Below are 17,620 nucleotides of genomic sequence, written 5' to 3'. Positions count from 1 at the left end.
GGGAACAGAACAGGCAGATCAACTGGAATACACTGCTGAGGGGTACAGCAGGCAAGTCAGGAGAGGTCTGCTTTGCCATATGGGTTGCTCCCTGGCCAGCTGGGGATCAAATTTGTGCTGCAGTGGCTGCGGATAGCTTCATAGGTCGCGTCTTAACCCCTTGAGCCACCAGGGAGGCCCAAGTTCTGTTCATTCTTTGAAATCTACCTCTTTCATGAAGACTCTCCTTACTGAAATCTCTTCTGCTGGTAATTTTATACTCATTTTATAATTTTTCTCCACTTCGAACATCGGTGGCACTTCTGCTTTGAACTACATTTGAGCACTTAATTATAGTCTTAAATTATTTCCCTAAGTTTTTCTTGGTCTCTCTAGAGTTTGTAAGCTCCTTGAGGACTCTAGCATGGTTTGCTTTTTCAATTCATTATCAGTGACTTTTTCTTTCACTTTACCTTAGCTCTCCATTCCTTTTGTCATTATTTCAAATTTCATTTTATTATTTCTCACCCCACATCACTGTTCAGTACATCTTTCTGATCACAGTTTCCCAAACTAACACCTCACTTAAGTACACATACTTCATCTGTCATCTGATTTCATTGGGATTTCCCCTTCGTTGACCTACCCTTGAGGCTGCTTCTGTCTTCACTTCCCTTTATTTCAGCTTAGTTTCTGGGGCCCACCATTTCTTATGTGCGCTCTAAACTTTTCAATTCTGCCCTGTGGTAGCACTTGGTCTGACAAAAAAAAATTTTTTTTTCTTTAAATTCTGCCTTCTCAGTGTCTGCACCCATACAATGGAGCACTTGTGAGACAACCATAAGGGAAAATTGATTCTACTCTAAGTTCACATTCACTACCTTCCACTGGTCTCAAGATTGCCTGGAAAATTTGTGTTTTTTCCATGAGCACATTCTTTACAGCAATGTTTTTAAACTTCTATTTATTCCTTTACCCTGGACTCCTCCTATTTTATAAAGAAAATAAAACCCATCTTATGGGAGCTTCCTTAGTTACTCACATTACATTAGAAACCCACTTTCCTGCCCCATCTCTTTTGTCTTCCCTCCTATTTTAATGGAGATAGTTCCCCTCCTATGAAGGTAAATCCCCCTGTGTGTTCAGGATCCTGTTTCTTCCTTTTCAGGCACCATTTTCCATTTCCTCTCCTTTTCCTCTATCGCTAATCTCATATATATTAGATCAACATTGAGTTAATCACCAGGACCAAGGGGTTCTACCTCATGAATATTTTCTTTTTTAAATATTTATTTTGTAGAAGACCTGGGGTGTAGGCCAGAGGTGATGGGAGTGAGAGGATTCCCCTGACACAGAGTGGGGAGCAGAACAGATGGATTTACTGAAATACACTGTTAAGGGGAGCAGTGGGTGAGACAGGAGAGGTCTGCTGCACCATATGTGGGTTAGCTCCCTGACTGGGGATTGAACTCAGGTCTCAACAGTGATAGTGCACTGAGACTTCACCCTTAGGCCACCAGGGAGGCCTCTCATAAATGTTTCTTGAATTTGTCTTCCTTTCTTAATTTCTCTGTCATCACTGATCCATACCACTGTCATTTCTTACCTGAACTTGCTTGGGGTTTATTTACTTCATAGGGTTGTTGAAAGGTTTAAATAAGATGATTTATGTTGTTTTCATCATAACACCTGCAGTATAGTAGACACCTATTTCTTCATATGAGCTAACTGTTCTTAAGGATCAGATTCTCTTGAGGTTGACTTTCACTCTGCCATAAGCAATGAAGATAAGGAATTCTGTTTAGGGAAACTTACTGCGCATACTATTTCTTCTCTGTAACACTCCTCCCACCCCATTTTTAACAGGAGCAGCAGTTACAGATTTGGGTTTGGTCATTATTTTTTATTTGGATCTCATTTTAAAATTAGGCAATACCCAGGACACCTACTACGTGAAAGAACTCCAGAAGACCTTCCTGTTGAAGTACCCAAGGGGATAGATGAAGATGATCCTATTAATTCTGACTACAACATGAAACTGACCAACTTTTCCTTCCAAGTTGATAGGTACAGAAATCTCCTTTTTGGATTTACTTTATTACTACCATTTTTTTCCCACCATGCTAGTAGCATACTTTTTCACTAAAGATCTTTTCAGAGGTAAATGCTTTTTTTAAAAAGATCTTTGGCCTGGTTTATTATTTTGCTTAGTTCCTTTGACAATAATAGTTGAATTCTACCTTATCTTCCAGGTCTTGGAAAGCCCAGTTATCATCATTGGATGAAACTCTAAAGAACTCCAAACTGGAGGTTTCCCATGGCATTCCATGGTTTCAGGATATTTTGCATGTGGAGTCCCCAGATTCTGGTAACAACAGAACTAGTATGCCAGGCTGGACCTCCACTCCCCAGGATGTAATGCACAGCCAGTATAATTTTACACAGAAATACCATACCAAGACCAGTGATCCTGGAAGATCATGGAAGATCATGCACATCAATGAACAAGAGGAACCCATCAAGCTTAAATGTCTGTCTGTGACAGGATTCACTGCTCTGTTTACTTGGGCAGTGGAAAGTACGGGTTGCACCATTGTCCTTTGGGATTTGGAGACCCAGGCCATGCAGTGTTTTCCTCTTGGCAAAAAGTGTATTCCTGTAGACAGCAGTGGAGACCAACAACTGTGCCTTGTTTTGACAGGTGAGCCTTGTATCAGATTAACAGCCATTGCTGAGAGGTATGCTTTCTTAACTTTTGTATTTCACAAAAGTGCTCTTGTATTTTTTTATTTTTGCTGCTCTAGTTGTGTTAGTTCCCACTCTCACCTCAAAATTTAATCTTGCATGAAATTAGGTGTTACTCCTAGTAAGGTCTCATGTTCAATTTTTTAATTAAGGTTATTTCTGCTCAGCTAAATGCTAATATACTAAGTCAGAGAAAGTTTGAGAGTAACAAAAGTTAGTTTTAATCCAGGGAGTATTCAGTTGAGTTCAGTGTGGACAAGCAAAGGTTGCAAGCTGGCTGCTTGTGGGCCATGTGTGGAATGTAGATTTATTTTGTTTGCTTGCACTATCTAGGCTTTTTAAAAAGATTTTATTTTGGGGCCTCCCTGGTGGCGCAGGAGTTAAGGACAGCACTATCAAGGTATCACCAGCCACTGTAGCAAAAGTTCGATCCCCGGCCAGGGAGCCACCCACATGGTGCAGCAGACCTCTCCTGCCTTGCACACTGCTCCCCTCAGCAGTGTATTTCAGTAGATCTGCCTGTTCTGTTCCCCTCTCTGCCTCTGGTGAATCTTTTCACCCTCCACACCTCTGGCTTACACCCAGTTCTTGTATGCATAAATAAATAAATCTTTTTTAAAAAATATTTTATTTTTTATAAACATGAAAAATTAGAGGATTTCACACAAAATCTGCATTTCTACCTGTTAGCAAAAAAATGGTAAGATCTGGCAACACTGGATCTGCATTCCTGCAAAAATTCAATGGTTTGGAGCTAAACTTCAGTTCTGTTAGGTGAGCCATTTTCTTTCTCGTTAGGTTCTTCTTACGCTTCTTTCACCACCTTGGTTCCTGTAAGCATTTAGGTTTGATATTTCTGAAATTCATTCATTCAGCATTTATGCTATAACGTCCTGTTCAATATTATCATTGAACTAATCATGTTTTTTCTTCAACTTTCAAATTTTGATAATCATTTATTTCTGTATGTCAAGAGCATGCTTTTATTTTCATAAACCATCAATGTGACATCTCTATAAAAAACTAGATTCCAGATGTTGATACTGCAAAAGTAATATCAAATGAAAAGTGACATTTAGTAGGATGCATTGCTCTTAGAAGAATTTAGCTGTGTTTAGTGTTTCAAAAAAAACTCTTCTTTAAAAACATTAAAACATCATCAATGGTGCTCAATGTCCAATAAAATATATTTGTAATTATAGAGCTAAATTATTGAATAATTTCAAATTAATTCCTAACACTGATACCTAAATCCTTACAATTTACTAAAGCTAACTTGTTTTTTCTGTAGAAAATGGACTTTCTCTGATTTTGTTTGGTTTGACTCAAGAGGAATTTTTAAATAGACTGATGATACATGGAAGCGCCAGCACTGTGGACTCTCTTTGCCGTCTCAACGGTTGGGGTAGATGCTCCATCCCCATACATGCGCTAGAGGTAACAAATTATATGTCCGTAGAATTTTGCATGATTGTTTTCTGTCATTTTTTGACTGATCATTATTTGACTAAAGACTTAGGAGAATTCATTTAACCTAACCCTCCAAAGAAGTATTATCTTGGGGCCTCCCTGGTGGCGCAGCGATTGAGCGCTGGGTTGTGAAGCTGTTCGCAGACTGCGGCGCGGGTTCTATCCCTGCGTGCTGGCGAGGGTCCCACATGACGCAGCAGACCTCTGCTGTCTGGCCTGCTGCTCCCCTCAGCAGTGTGTTTTGTCAGTCTGCCTGTTCTGTTCCCCGCTCTGTCTCTGGTGAATCCTCTCACCCTCCCACGCATCTGGCCTGTACCTCAGTTCTTGTATAAATAAATAAATAAATCTTTTAAAAAAATAATAATTATTTTCCATTGGAAATGTCTATTTAGACATACACCTTTTTAATTTATTTTTATTTATTTTTATTTTATTTAGTGACCTTTTTCACACCCATATAGATTACTATTTGTCTCAGCACTATTTTAGGGTAAAAGTTCTTCCTATTATCACTAGCTGAAATGTCTGATGTATCAAGTTTCCATACATGCACAAGTTTGTTTTGAGGCTGTATGCTGTCCCATTGGCCCTTGTCTATTCTTCAACCAATTCTATCTTGTCTTAATTATACATCCCTCACCTTATTCTTTAAGAATGTCTTTGTTATTCTTTCTCCCTTTATCCTCTTCCATGTCTTAGACTCAGTTTATCAAGTTTCATGGAAAACTATTAGAATTTTGATTAAGATTTTATCCAATCTGGGCCTCCCCGGTGGTGCAGCGGTTGAGCGCTGGGTTACGAAGCTCCCTGCAGCCTCTGCAGCGCCGGTTCGATCCCTGGCTGCTCTCCAGCCACCGGAGGAGGGTCCCGCATGGCGCGCAGACCTCTCCTGCCGCCCGCTGCTCCCCTCAGCAGTGTACTTCGGTCCTTCTGCCTGCTCTGCTCCCCGCTCTGGCTCTGGTGAATTCTCTCACCCTCCCGCCCTTCTGACTGTACCCAGTGCATGTATAAATAAATAAATAAATAAATCTTTAAAAAAAAAAAAAAAAGATTTTATCCAATCTGCCTATTAAGTTTGGAAGAATTGACATCTATTTTGGCTGCTGCATTTTAAATTTTTAAAAAAATTTTATTTGTCATTCATTTACAAAAATCTAAAAGTTGGAGAGTACAACTTCACACTTCAACATGTGTACATGCTTTACTTGCCCTCTACCAAAGCTCCAGTGCCAATATACTATCCTCTTACCCTCTCTACCCTCTCTTTCTCCCCCACCACCACACCCTCCCCCCAACCCCCAAAGCTGGCAACAACCATAGTTTTCACAGAGTTCAAGGTGTTTGTTTTCTTTGGCTGTTTGTATTTCACAAATGAGAAAAACCATATGGTAAATTTTTAGACATTATAGGCTACTCTATTTTCTGTGGCTGCTACTCAGATATGCCTGATCCCCAAGAAGATCCCCCTAGTTTTTGGATGGCTTTAGAATGGTACTGGAAGGGTTTTTAAATCTAATCTGTTTCTACTGAAGTAGAAACTCAAGGTGCAGAAATGTTATAGAAACTTGCCCCGATTTTATCATCATTGTAAGAATCTTCACTAGAATTCAGGTACTCTCCTCTTTAGATAAAAGATAACCTTGTATCTCCTTTTGTCTCAATATTTTAAGTTCTAGAATTTAAAAAAATTGTAATTGTTTCCTGATTTTTTGTAGTTTAATTTTTCTTATTGTAATTTTTTCCTGCTTTTCTTCCTTTTCAGGCTGGATTAGAAAATCGTCAGCTGGACACAGTAGATTTCTTTTTGAAAAGCAAGGAAAATCTTTTGAATCCATCCTCAAAATCTTCTGAAACTGAAGAGTTTGATCACTTTCCATCCCATTTATATTTAAGAAGTAAGTAGAAAAAAGAGACGTATACATTTATGTCATTTTATCTTTTCAGTCACTTTCAAAATATTATTGTATTTTCTGATTGGTTATTTACTTGCCAAAACTAAGCCATGAGATTTTTATACTTTGTGGGAACTTGAGTTGTAAGAATCTATTAATGTTCTCATAATAAAGTGAAGTGTTTGTGGTTCATTTACTGTACAATGATTTCTGTTTTTAGTACATGAGAAAGAGATGGTCTTTCAAATTCAAGAGAATTTTATTCAAAAGAGAATAAAATTCATTTGCAAAATTGTCCACTCTTGCAGTTGTCTGAGATGTAAAATGACAATGTAGCCAGCTGAATTGTGGATTGGGAATTGTTATAAGAATTTTCGGCTTGATTCATCTGCTTTTTTGCTACATTACCAATACCTCTTTTCAAGATTTTGGTTTTCCTTTTTAATAGATAGGAAACCTAGCTTTTATTCTTGGACCAGGTAGCCAGGCAAATCTTCTTAGAAGGATAGGATAATAAAAAATATCCTTCTTAAAAGGGTAGAATAGTGTTTTCCCCTGTATGTACAGTTTTATGACATTTTTTTTTCCCACTTATTATGAACTTCTTTCATATTAATAGATATACTTGTTATTTATGGTAGCATAGAATTTCATTATATGGGCATTATCATACCTTCCAAACTCCTGTTAGACTTTAGATTGATTACAGACATACACAGTGTGTGTACGTTGTGTATATAATTTCACATATGTACAATTATTGGGACAAATTTCTAGATAATGGAATTTCTAGGTCAAAGAGATAAAATTTACGTTCTTAAACATAATTTACTGTGTCTTTTAGGAAAGTTTTATCAATTTGTATTTTAGTTACATGAGAAAATGACACTTTTTTTCTTTTTTTCTTTTTTTTAAAGATTTATTTATTTATTTATACAAGCACAGGGTACAGTCAGAAGTGTGGGAGGGTGAGAGAATTCACCAGAGCCAGAGCGGGGAGCAGAACAGGCAGACTGACGAAATACACTGCTGAGGGGAGCAGCGGGCACGGCAGGGCACGGCATGTCGCGCCATGTGGGACCCTCGCCAGCGGTCGGGGATCAAACCGGCGCTGCAGAGGCTGCGGGCAGCTTCGCAGCCCAGCACTCAACCGCTGCGCCACTGGGGAGGACCACAACCTTTTTTTCCATCAGTGCAGCATATGTTCTCACTGAAGATAGGGATTAGAATTTTCTTTTTAAAAAAATCTTCTCAATTGAGTGCAGTTTGGGCTCCTCTCTCTCGGCAGATGGACTGAAAACACTGCTGAGGGTAGCAGTGGATGAGGCAGAAGAGGTCTGCTGCGCCATGTGGGTATCTCCATGGCCAGCCAGGAATTGAACCTGGGCTGCAGAGGCTGCGGACAGCTTCACAGCGCTGCGCTCAACCTGCTGTGCCACCGGAGAGGCTGGGCTCTGCTTACTTTCTAAATTAGCTTGGGCAAGTTCTTTATCTTCTCTGAACCACTGTTTCCTCAATTATGGAAAAAGGGCTATAACACCCACCTCTTAGGTTGTTGAAAGGAATAAATGAGATAGCATTTATAAAACGTCAAGTAAAATACTGAAGATAGTCGGTGCAAGCAAAATAGCAGTACTAGAAATACCAGTAAACAGTAACTGGTACTAAGAGTCATTAAAGTTTGGAGTTAATAAGATTTCAAGAAACTTCTATAAGCTTTTTAAAAACAATACATTAGTTCTTATTTAATATTTAAAAGTATTAGTAGCATGGTATTTTTTTATGTTATTTTATTGGGAGTATAGTGGTTCTTCATGTTAATTTCTTTGGTTCCTTCTCAGATGTAGAAGAGCTGACACCTGCATTGGATTTACTTTGCTCAGCAATTAGAGAAAGTGATTCTGAAACCCAAAGCAAACACTTTTCTGAACAATTGCTTAATCTTACACTGTCCTTCCTGAACAAACAAATAAAGGAACTTTTTATTCACAATAAAGGTAAGAGTAACAGCAAAGAAGGAGTCACTTGTAGCTTTCTTGTGTCATACGTGGTTTTATTGCTTATGAGAACGTAAGTTAGTAGAGTGCAATTTGCTAAATTTGGGCAAAGTTACTATGTAGGTGAGTGAGTGAAATGGTTTAATACTGGGAAAGTTGGCAGAAAGGCCTAGGACTAATAATTGTGAAGAAAATAAAAAGGGTTATACTGCAACACAGAGCAGCTGCTTGTAAATAGGGAAAACCCTAAAGATTTATTTTTTGAAATTTGAAAAAACTGAAAAATTTGAATTTTTGGCGTTTTGTAAAATTCTTCATAACAACTTATAATCTTCTCTCTCTTTGGCACATTAATATTTTCCATAGAGCTAGATGAATATCTACAGAAAGGAGTGAACATTTTGACCAAATACATTAATGAACTTCGAACCTTCATGATAAAGTTTCCTTGGAAGTTAACAGATGCTGTAGAGGAACATGTTGTAAATGAAGATGTCCCCAAAGTAAAGGAGAGCAATGTATGGGAGAAACTCAGCATTGAGGTAAATAAGAGTAGCTATCACTTCTTTTAATATAATAGAATAACAGAATTTAGAATCTATAAACTTGTGATTCAGAACCTTTGAGAAGGATAGTAGAGTTTAGAGATTTTGGGATCTTTGCATATGTCTTTAACTTTCTGTCTACAGCTTCGTTTATTTAATTTAGAACAGTCAGGCTCCCTCACTTAATGCCAGATTTGCCCACTTGGATCCAGCAACAAACACCAGGCCCCAAACCATTTGAAGTGAAACTCCCATAGCAATACTTCCTCAACAGCTAGGGCCTGGCACTTTGGACTTAGGCATTCTGGCTGAACTTTGGCTAAATCCAATTGCTGTTTGTGATTTGATCTTAGGAAATTTTTTTAAAATGATATCATTGCTTTGAAATAACAGAATTTGAGTCCTATCTCAGATTCTAGTTAAGACATTTATCCAGTTAAAATTTTCAATGCTCTTCTACTTGTCCTTCTTTTCATAATAGAAGTTAACACTAAGTGCGCTGGTCTCTTCATGACTACAGACTGGAAGAATCCCTCCACCCACATGGAACGTATTGGCATTGGAAAGACAAAGGTCAAAATAGCTTAACCCAGACAGTCAGAATCAGTAAGGAATGAAATGATATGGTTAAGATGCTGCCAGTTTCCCAGGACTACTGTTCTTGAGATGGAAGGATAGAAAATACCTTGTGTGGCTGCGTTTTCTGTATTGTTTATTCATTCTCTAGACAAAAATTACTTAATTTTCCTTTTTTTTTTTTTTGTAGTTTTTCCCCAGTCTCTTCACAGATTGCTCTTTCAGTTTCCCCTTTTAACAGTTCTCCAGTGGTCCATTTCTGCTCCCTGCTCTCTCTCTCAAAAACACTGATTTTTTTCTTTTTGGAAGATTATAGTCACTATGATGAAAACTATAGACTGTCTCCAAAAATGTATATGGATGTATGGATACATAGGATGTATACATACACACAGTTTTGCTCTTCTCTTAATGGGGTTAACAGACCCTTCTAAAGCCATGATTAAGAGTGCCTCCTTTCTATTCTTTCAAGTCCAGTAGTAGTTTTTCAACAAAAGTCCCTTGCTAGGTTCTATGTATACAACATTATACATCTTGGTAATAAAATAAAAAGGAACTTAAAACAAATGTTTTTCTTCCCTTTTTAAGGAGGTTATTGCCAATGCCGTTTTAAACAACAAAATACCAGAGGCACAAACTTTTTTCAGGATTAACAATCATTCTGCTCAAAATCTTGAGGAACTGATTAGAATTGGCCTAGATTTGGTCTTTGACAATTTAAAGAAGAACAATATAATGGAAGCCTCTGAGCTTTTGAAGAATATGGTGAGTGGCATAATCTGTTTACCTGATCTTAAATTCCCTAATGTAAAAGGAGATGTCTGTATTTCATGCCATTTTTCTGAGAGAAAAATTGATTTGTATTCATAGTTGTATCACAAACTAAAAATTTTATGTCACTTTTAGTAGCAAATAGTAGCATTATTAGTATTGAGAAATGTTCTTAGATACCGAGAACTTTCTTAGAGTAAGATTCTTGATCAGAATTTCTATCATCTGCTCTCCATAGATTTGGCACTTTGGTTAAGAGGAGGCAGTGTTTCTCATAGAAGGTTGACATATGTGATAGAATCACCAGACTGCATTATTTGTCAGGAACAATCTGTATTATTCATGTGACACCTACATGCCCATGTGAAATTTCTATTGACTGGGTGGCGCAGCGGTTGCGACAGACCTATCTCTCCTGCTGCTCCCCTCAGCAGTGTATTTCGTCAGTCTGTCTGTTCTGTTCCCCGCTCTGGCTCTGGTGAATTTTCTCACTCTCCCGCACTTCTGACTGTACCCAGTGCTTGTATGTATGTATGTATGTATGTATGTATGTGTGTATAAATAAATAATATTTTATAAAAAAAGGAAAGAAATTTCTATTGACTTATATACCTTTGTTTCATGCTCTCTGATTTTACTTCTTCAAGAAGGGAAGGTTCTAGAGGTTTGTTGTGCCTGTGATGACTTTCTAGAGGTGCAAGGAGTGGAACCATGTAAGGGTTTGTTGTTTGCATTGACCTTTGTTTTCAAGTCAATAATAACAGATGCCTATAGTTTTGGTGCCATTGTAGCCTGGCATTACCTTAAATTGTTGTTTATGTTGCCTTTGCTCTGGCAAAATGCTTAAGGAACTTTTGAAATAAGCAATAAATATGTGTGATGAGAGAGTAGGAAATGAATGTTCACAAGAAATGCTGTGGAATTCTAATTGGATACTTGTCTATAATAGAGTACTAACGTATCCAACATAAGTTTCATTAAAAATAGCTCCATTACAAAATCTAAGGTTTTTAAATTTTATGTGTCTGTTACAGGGCTTTGATGTAAAAGAGCAATTGCTCAAGATATGCTTCTATACAACTGATAAAAATATACGGGACTTTTTGGTAGGTAAAGGTGAGACTATGTAGGTTACATTTTCTGCAAAACTTTGGTAAAACTTCAAAATAAATTCTTTGAATATTCACCTAATATCCAGTAAGTAAAATGTGACAACTCTTTTGTCTTTAAAATTATTATTCATAATTTGTAAATCTTCAAAAAATAAAATAATTGTTTAGCGTTTCTGGCAAAGGAAAATTTGTATGAATATATACATTTACTCAAAACTTTTAAATACAGTTCTTGAATGGCATTTAATCTCCTGACATTTGTTTTGCAAAATGCTTGATTTTTGTGCGGTCACTCCTTTAACTTAATTACTTTTTATTCAAGGTTGAAATCTTAAAAGAAAAAAATTACCTTTCTGAAAAAGAAAACAGAACTATAGACATGGTGCATCAAGTTGAGAAGTTTTATTCGGGACAGGTCCAAGAAAATTTGCAGATCCAGTCCTTTCCCAGGTAGTCTCATTACCTTTTCATAACATGTGAAGAATACTGTAGATCACATTTAGTTTGTAATTGTTAGTGAACACAAGTTTTTTTATATGGAACTGAACTTACATTCCCATTATAGGTAAAACTTGAAGGGATTCCTGTTGTTTCAGTATTTGCACAATCATACATATATATATATATATATTTTTTTTTTTAAACTTTTTTGGGACACTGATTGCTTTTTTTTTTTTAAAGATTTATTTATTTATGCATACAAGAGCTGGAGTACAGGCCAGAGATACAGGTAGGGGGAGGTGAGAAGATCCACCAGAGATAGAGTGGGGAACAGAACAGGCAGACTGACAAATACACTGCTGAGGGGAGCAGCGGACAAGACAGGAGAGGTCTGCCTCGCCATGTGGGATTCTTCCTGGCTGGCAGGGGATTGAACTCATGCTGCAGGGGCTGCGGATTGCTTTATAGTGTGCTCAACCCCTTGCGCCACAAGGGAGGCCCCAATCATACATATTTTTAACATAGTAAATACACAATTAAAAGTACTAAATTACAAAGTCTCCCCAAGAGTGAAAGTTCTTGGGCAGATGAAAAGGAATGTTGCTTTTTCCTCTAAAATTAAAAAGATGTCACTTTTTTAGGTTTTGGTTAAAGGAAGAAGAGTTTTTCAAGCATAAATCTGTTTTGGATTCATTCCTGAAGTATGACCATAAAGAGAAACTTAACCAACAGGAACACAGAATTGTGTTAAATTGGGCGCAGTGGTGGAATCCACAAACACAAGAATCCATCCTGCTCTCTAAGACAAGTCCAGAAGGCAAGTGTTAAGAGCATGAAATCTGAACATAACTGAGTGATAATTAAATTAGATATTGCTATTTGGATATTTTGATGTATTTCCATTTTAGAATTCCTTTTGGGTAAAAATAATTCAGTTGCTTTAAAATGTGAGTCATTGCAGTAAGACCTCATACCTCAATTTTGTAAGGAATTAATAATGTGACAATGAAAGAGAAAAAGTATACAGTTCAGTGAATTGAGCTATCAAGACTAAAAGTTCTCATCCCAGCTTCCAAGTGACATTCTTTGTCTTTTCCAAATAGTCTTACCTATATCACATCAGGGCTCTGTGGAATAACCATATTAAACCATAGAGAGTCAAATTCATGTTTATTATTACAGCCAAAGTTTTTATTGATATTAAAAAGAAAAGGGAAAAAAGAACTGAAAAACTAAGTGAAATACACAGCTAATTACCATGTTTTATGTGATAATGAGAATCAACATTTAGCTCTTCCTCCCATTATAGTATAGTATTAATTATAAGAGGAACAACACAAAAGAGAAAAATAATAAAGGAAGCAAAGGGTCTGAATAAATCATTTTTATATTTGTGCAGATTGTTTTATTATGTGCCAATAACCATAATTCATTACCATTTTAAAATGTATTTTTTTCTTACTGTAGAATACAAATCATATTCCCCTGAAGCCCTCTGGAGATACCTCACAGCTCGCCATGATTGGTTAAACATTGTCTTGTGGATTGGGGAATTTCAGACCCAGAATAGTTATGCTTCACTTCAGCAGAACAAGTGGCCCCCTCTAACTGTTGAGGTTATTGATCATAATACTTGCTGCAACAACTACATGAAGAATGAAATTTTAGATAAACTGGCCAGGTATTATAACTGTGGTGATGAATAAAAGGAAATGCAGTAAGAAATAATGGTATCATTTTTCCTTTGAAATGTCATAAATCCAACGCAATGTTGTTTCATACTTAAATTCCAGTTTTTATTACAATATAAATGACACAGTAAAATACTTAAATTTTAAAGTCTCTAAAGGGTGTTATAGTATGTTGAGGTTTTTAAATCATATGCACTTAACATCATGTGTTAGTGAATAAGCTCTCAAGTACTAGGTATAGGTTCTTCCCAAAACAATATACTGTGCTTTTGTGTATAATGTCAATATATTACAAAGACCATGTGGCAAGAATGGAAATTAATATACCTTCGTATCCTGTAATGTCTTCCACTTTTCTCAGTTCTATCTCTGTACCTCTCTGCAAGGTATGACCTTAAGGTAAAGAAGACTCTTGAATTAAGAAATAGTGAGGAAGGTAGCTTTTGAAGTAGTAAGTGAAGATTTTAAACTTTTATTTCTAAAAATAATTATCTTAGATCAAACTATATCAACTTGCCATTTTTGTGGGTCAAAATCATTCAATATCAGCAATTTCATCTGTTTTCATAAACAATCAAAATAATGTAAGGAAAGTTAATGACATATAACATGTATATTGATTTTTAAGTTTATATGTGTCACAGAATATATAAAGAATTGGCAGTCTTAATTTGCAAGCACTTATTTTTGAGTAGTTGAGACTGAAATAATGAAAGTGATTTGGTCTGCTCGGAATCTAGCAGCTTTTTAACTTGCCATCTTTTAAATCTGTCCAATAGGAATGGGATTTTTCTTACATCTGAACTTGAAGACTTCGAACTCTTTCTCTTAAGACTGAACCGTATTGGGGGTGTGATGCAAGATACTCTCCCTATTCAAAATTACAGGTCCAAAGAAGGTTGGGATTTCCATTCTCACTTCATTCTCTATTGTTTGGAAAACAGTCTGCAGTATCTTCTTTATGTCTATCTCAACTATTACAAGTGAGTACTGAGAACTGATCTGTCCTTAAGCAGACTTTCACATTTCCTCTTTTCATACTACTTCTGAATGTCACTTTTAAGAAAACATTATTCACATAAGGAATCTTTTTGAAATAGTCTCCCTGTCCAACCACCACCACCCACAAAACATGATAAATCTTCTAGTTCAGTGCTATATTCAACTAAATGTACATGTGTTTTTTTGATGATGATAACTCTGTAACACCTCTGTTAACCTTTTAAATAACTAGAGATAAGAAAGAACTGTTTTAAGGGCCTCCCTGGTGCAGCTATTGCAGCTACTGGAGCGTGAATTTGATACCTGGCTGGCCAGGGAGAAACCCACATGGTGCAGCAGACCTCTCCGGCTTTGCTTGCTGCTCCCCTCAGCAGTGAATTTCAGTAGATATGCCTGTCTGCTCCCCACTCTCTCTGGTGAAGCCTGTCACCCCACCCCACTCCCCATCTCTGGCTTACACCCCAGTTCTTGTATGCATAAATAAATCAGTCTTTAAAAAAAATTCTTTATAAGTTTGAGAGCCACATTCTAAAGATTTACTTGAAATTCTTTAGTACTTTTAATATCAGGAAATTGTTCAACAACTTTAAATTCATAGTCACTGCGAGGTATGTTGAATATACTCTAAAATTTGTTTAGATTGATAGAGATCAACTTGCAGAATCTTCTCTCTGGCCAGGATTGATTACTGTTGAGCCAATAATAACAGTGACAGTAGTGGACTCTAATAGGAGTGCTTGCAGTGTTCTTTGCAGTAGTCAGTGTTTTACTACATTATGTCTCATTTAATCGTTGCAAAAATCTTACAGAGTGGTCATTACCATCTCCATTTCACAGATGAGGAAACTCGGGTTTTGAGAGAGACTAAGTGCCTTAATTAAGTCACTCAACTAGTAACTGACAAATAGAGATTTAATTCTTTGTTTGATTCTAGAGACAACATTCATGCACCATGAAAACATTTTCATTTTGTGTAGTAAAGACTGGGAATTTTAACAGGATTATTTCTTGTTCATATCATTGAGGCTTGTTTTAGATGAGGTTACCAGCAAGTGGACAGATTTAAAAGCTTTGTTCTCAGAGGACCTATTCTGAAGCGTAACTCATCAGGCCTGTTGTATAAAGGCTTTTAAACACATCTCATTAAGTTTAAAATTGCTAAAAAGTTTTCATTGTAAAGTGAAATGTTACACAATAATATATAAAGTATCTTAAAGTATAACTGTCAACCTTATGTAGAGTTAGTAAAATTTAGTCATAGCAGTAAACACACTTTAATGTTATTACTCTAAACTTTTTTTCTAGATAATAGGAATATGAAAACACAATATAAGAGTGAGAGAATATTATGTTTACTTTAATTCCAAGCACCTATTTTTTTATGCTAGTTATCACCATGATGGTTCTAATTGTCTGTCTTATCCTGTATGTTAATCAGAGTTTGTTTTTATGTATACAGACTTAGTCCTCCAAATTGTCCCTTTTTGGAAAAAAAAGAACTACATGAAGCTCACCCTTGGTTTGAATTTTTAGTTCAGTGTCGACAAGTTTCCAGAAATTTAACAGGTAAACATAAATACTTCTGTAACTAATCTGTTGAATGATATTTAACTTGTGAACTCGTTAAATAAATGATGTGGTTTGTAGTTGTAGGTAAATATCTGACCATAATCTAGCCTCGAACTTTCGAAGAATACCAAAAGTGTTAGCTTCTCACCAGCCAAGAAAAGCCAGACTTGGAGCAGATACTATGTGTGATTATGTCCCTTTCCCATCAGGATCATACTGTAGTTCTATTTTCAATTTCTTGAGGAACCTCCAAACTATTTTCCATTAGTGAGTGCCTCAGTTTATATTCCCATCACCAGTACAAAAGGATTCCCTTTTCTAACACATGCCAACACTTGTTATTTCTTGTATTTTGATAATGGTCATTCAAACAGTTATGAGGTAATACCTTATTGTGGTTTTTATTTGCAATTCCCTGATAATTAGTGATATTGAGCACTTTTTCATTTACCTTTTGACTCTACCTATGTCTTTTTTGGAAAAATGTCCTTTCAGATCTTCTGCCCATTTTTTAATCAAACTGTGGTTTTGCAGTTAAGTTGTATAAGTGATACTTTGGATATTAACCAATATCCAAATATTTGCAAATATTTTCTCCCATTCAGTAGGTGCCTTTTCATTTTGTTGTTGGTTTCCCTTGCTTTGCAGAAACTTTTTAGGTTTATAGTCCCACTTGTATTGTTTTGCTTTTGTTGCTTTGGCTTTTGGTAGCAAAATCCAAATAATCATTAAGATTGATTGAAGGGACCTCCCTGGTGGCACAAAGGGTTAAGACACAACCTATGAAGCTATCTGCAGCCACTGCAACACGAGTTCGATCCCCAGCCAGGGAGCTATCCACATGGCGCAGCAGACCTCTCCTGACTCGCCTGCTACTCCCCTCAGCAGTGTATTTCAGTCAATCTGCTGTTCTGCTCCCCACTCTGTCTCTGGTGAATCCTCTCACCCTCCGCACGTCTGACCTGTCCCCCAGTTCTTGTATGTATAAATAAATAAATCTTAAAAAAAAAATTGACATGAAGGAGTTTACTGTCTATATTGCCTTCTAGAAGTGTTATGGCTTCAGGTTTTACATTCAGTTCTCAATACATTTTGAGTTAACTTTTATATGTAGTCTAAGACAATGGTTCATTTTCATTCTTTGGCATGTGGCTGTCCATTTTCCCAATGCCATTTATTGTATATTCTTGACTCCTTTGTTGTAAATTAATAAACCAGATACATATGGGTTTATTTCTGGACTCTATTCTATTCATTTGCACTATGTATTTGTTTTTATATCAATGCCATATTGTTTTGATTACTGTAGCTTTATAATACAGTTTGAAATCAGGGAGTTTGATGCTCACCATCTTTTTTTCTGTAATTTTTTTTTAAAGCTTAATCTACATTGTGTCTGATGCAGCCAACAATTATTCATTGGGCTGCTGCCTTTTGACAGACTGTAAGCTGCTAGGGATACAACCAGAAACATCTGTAATTTTATATACTACTTTTTTCGTATAGTAATAGCTTAAAAGTTTTCCTGTGTCTTTAGAGGAAATGAACATTTTACAGCTGCATAATATTTCATTGTATGGGTATACTCTCATTTATTATTCTCTCTTTTTTTTTAACATGAAGGCTGTTTCAATTTTTTTTTTTCATTATAATCATCTTGAATATGTCTGACCATAAAAATGTTTGTCCTTCTTTGATATTATTTTCTTTGTACAGATAGGTTTCTGGATATAAATTTACTGGGTTAGTTAGACACATTTTGGAGGCTTTTGCTATAAAGGCCATATTTCTTTTCAGGGGGGTTGTACCATTTTATCCACAAGTCCCAGA

At 36.4% G+C, this 17,620-nt stretch overlaps 1 protein-coding gene across 1 annotated transcript in view; it reads left to right on the top strand.

Moving 5' to 3' along the window:
• Positions 1-17,620, top strand: part of SPG11 (SPG11 vesicle trafficking associated, spatacsin) — a 70,661-nt gene that overhangs the window by 7,982 nt on the left and 45,059 nt on the right. The window contains exons 5-17 of the mRNA XM_037502390.2: positions 1,909-2,046; positions 2,232-2,680; positions 4,016-4,161; positions 5,957-6,089; positions 7,928-8,083; positions 8,450-8,625; positions 9,793-9,969; positions 11,010-11,081; positions 11,410-11,537; positions 12,170-12,345; positions 12,996-13,209; positions 13,999-14,202; positions 15,681-15,787. Coding sequence (XP_037358287.1) covers positions 1,909-2,046; positions 2,232-2,680; positions 4,016-4,161; positions 5,957-6,089; positions 7,928-8,083; positions 8,450-8,625; positions 9,793-9,969; positions 11,010-11,081; positions 11,410-11,537; positions 12,170-12,345; positions 12,996-13,209; positions 13,999-14,202; positions 15,681-15,787 — 2,276 coding nt within the window. The remainder of the gene's footprint in view (positions 1-1,908; positions 2,047-2,231; positions 2,681-4,015; positions 4,162-5,956; positions 6,090-7,927; positions 8,084-8,449; positions 8,626-9,792; positions 9,970-11,009; positions 11,082-11,409; positions 11,538-12,169; positions 12,346-12,995; positions 13,210-13,998; positions 14,203-15,680; positions 15,788-17,620) is intronic.

Source organism: Talpa occidentalis, unplaced genomic scaffold (assembly GCF_014898055.3).
Source record: "Talpa occidentalis isolate TD23 unplaced genomic scaffold, MPIMG_talOcc4v2.1 talOcc4.11, whole genome shotgun sequence".
NCBI lineage: Eukaryota > Metazoa > Chordata > Mammalia > Eulipotyphla > Talpidae > Talpa > Talpa occidentalis.
This window is presented reverse-complemented; position numbering and strand designations above follow the sequence as displayed.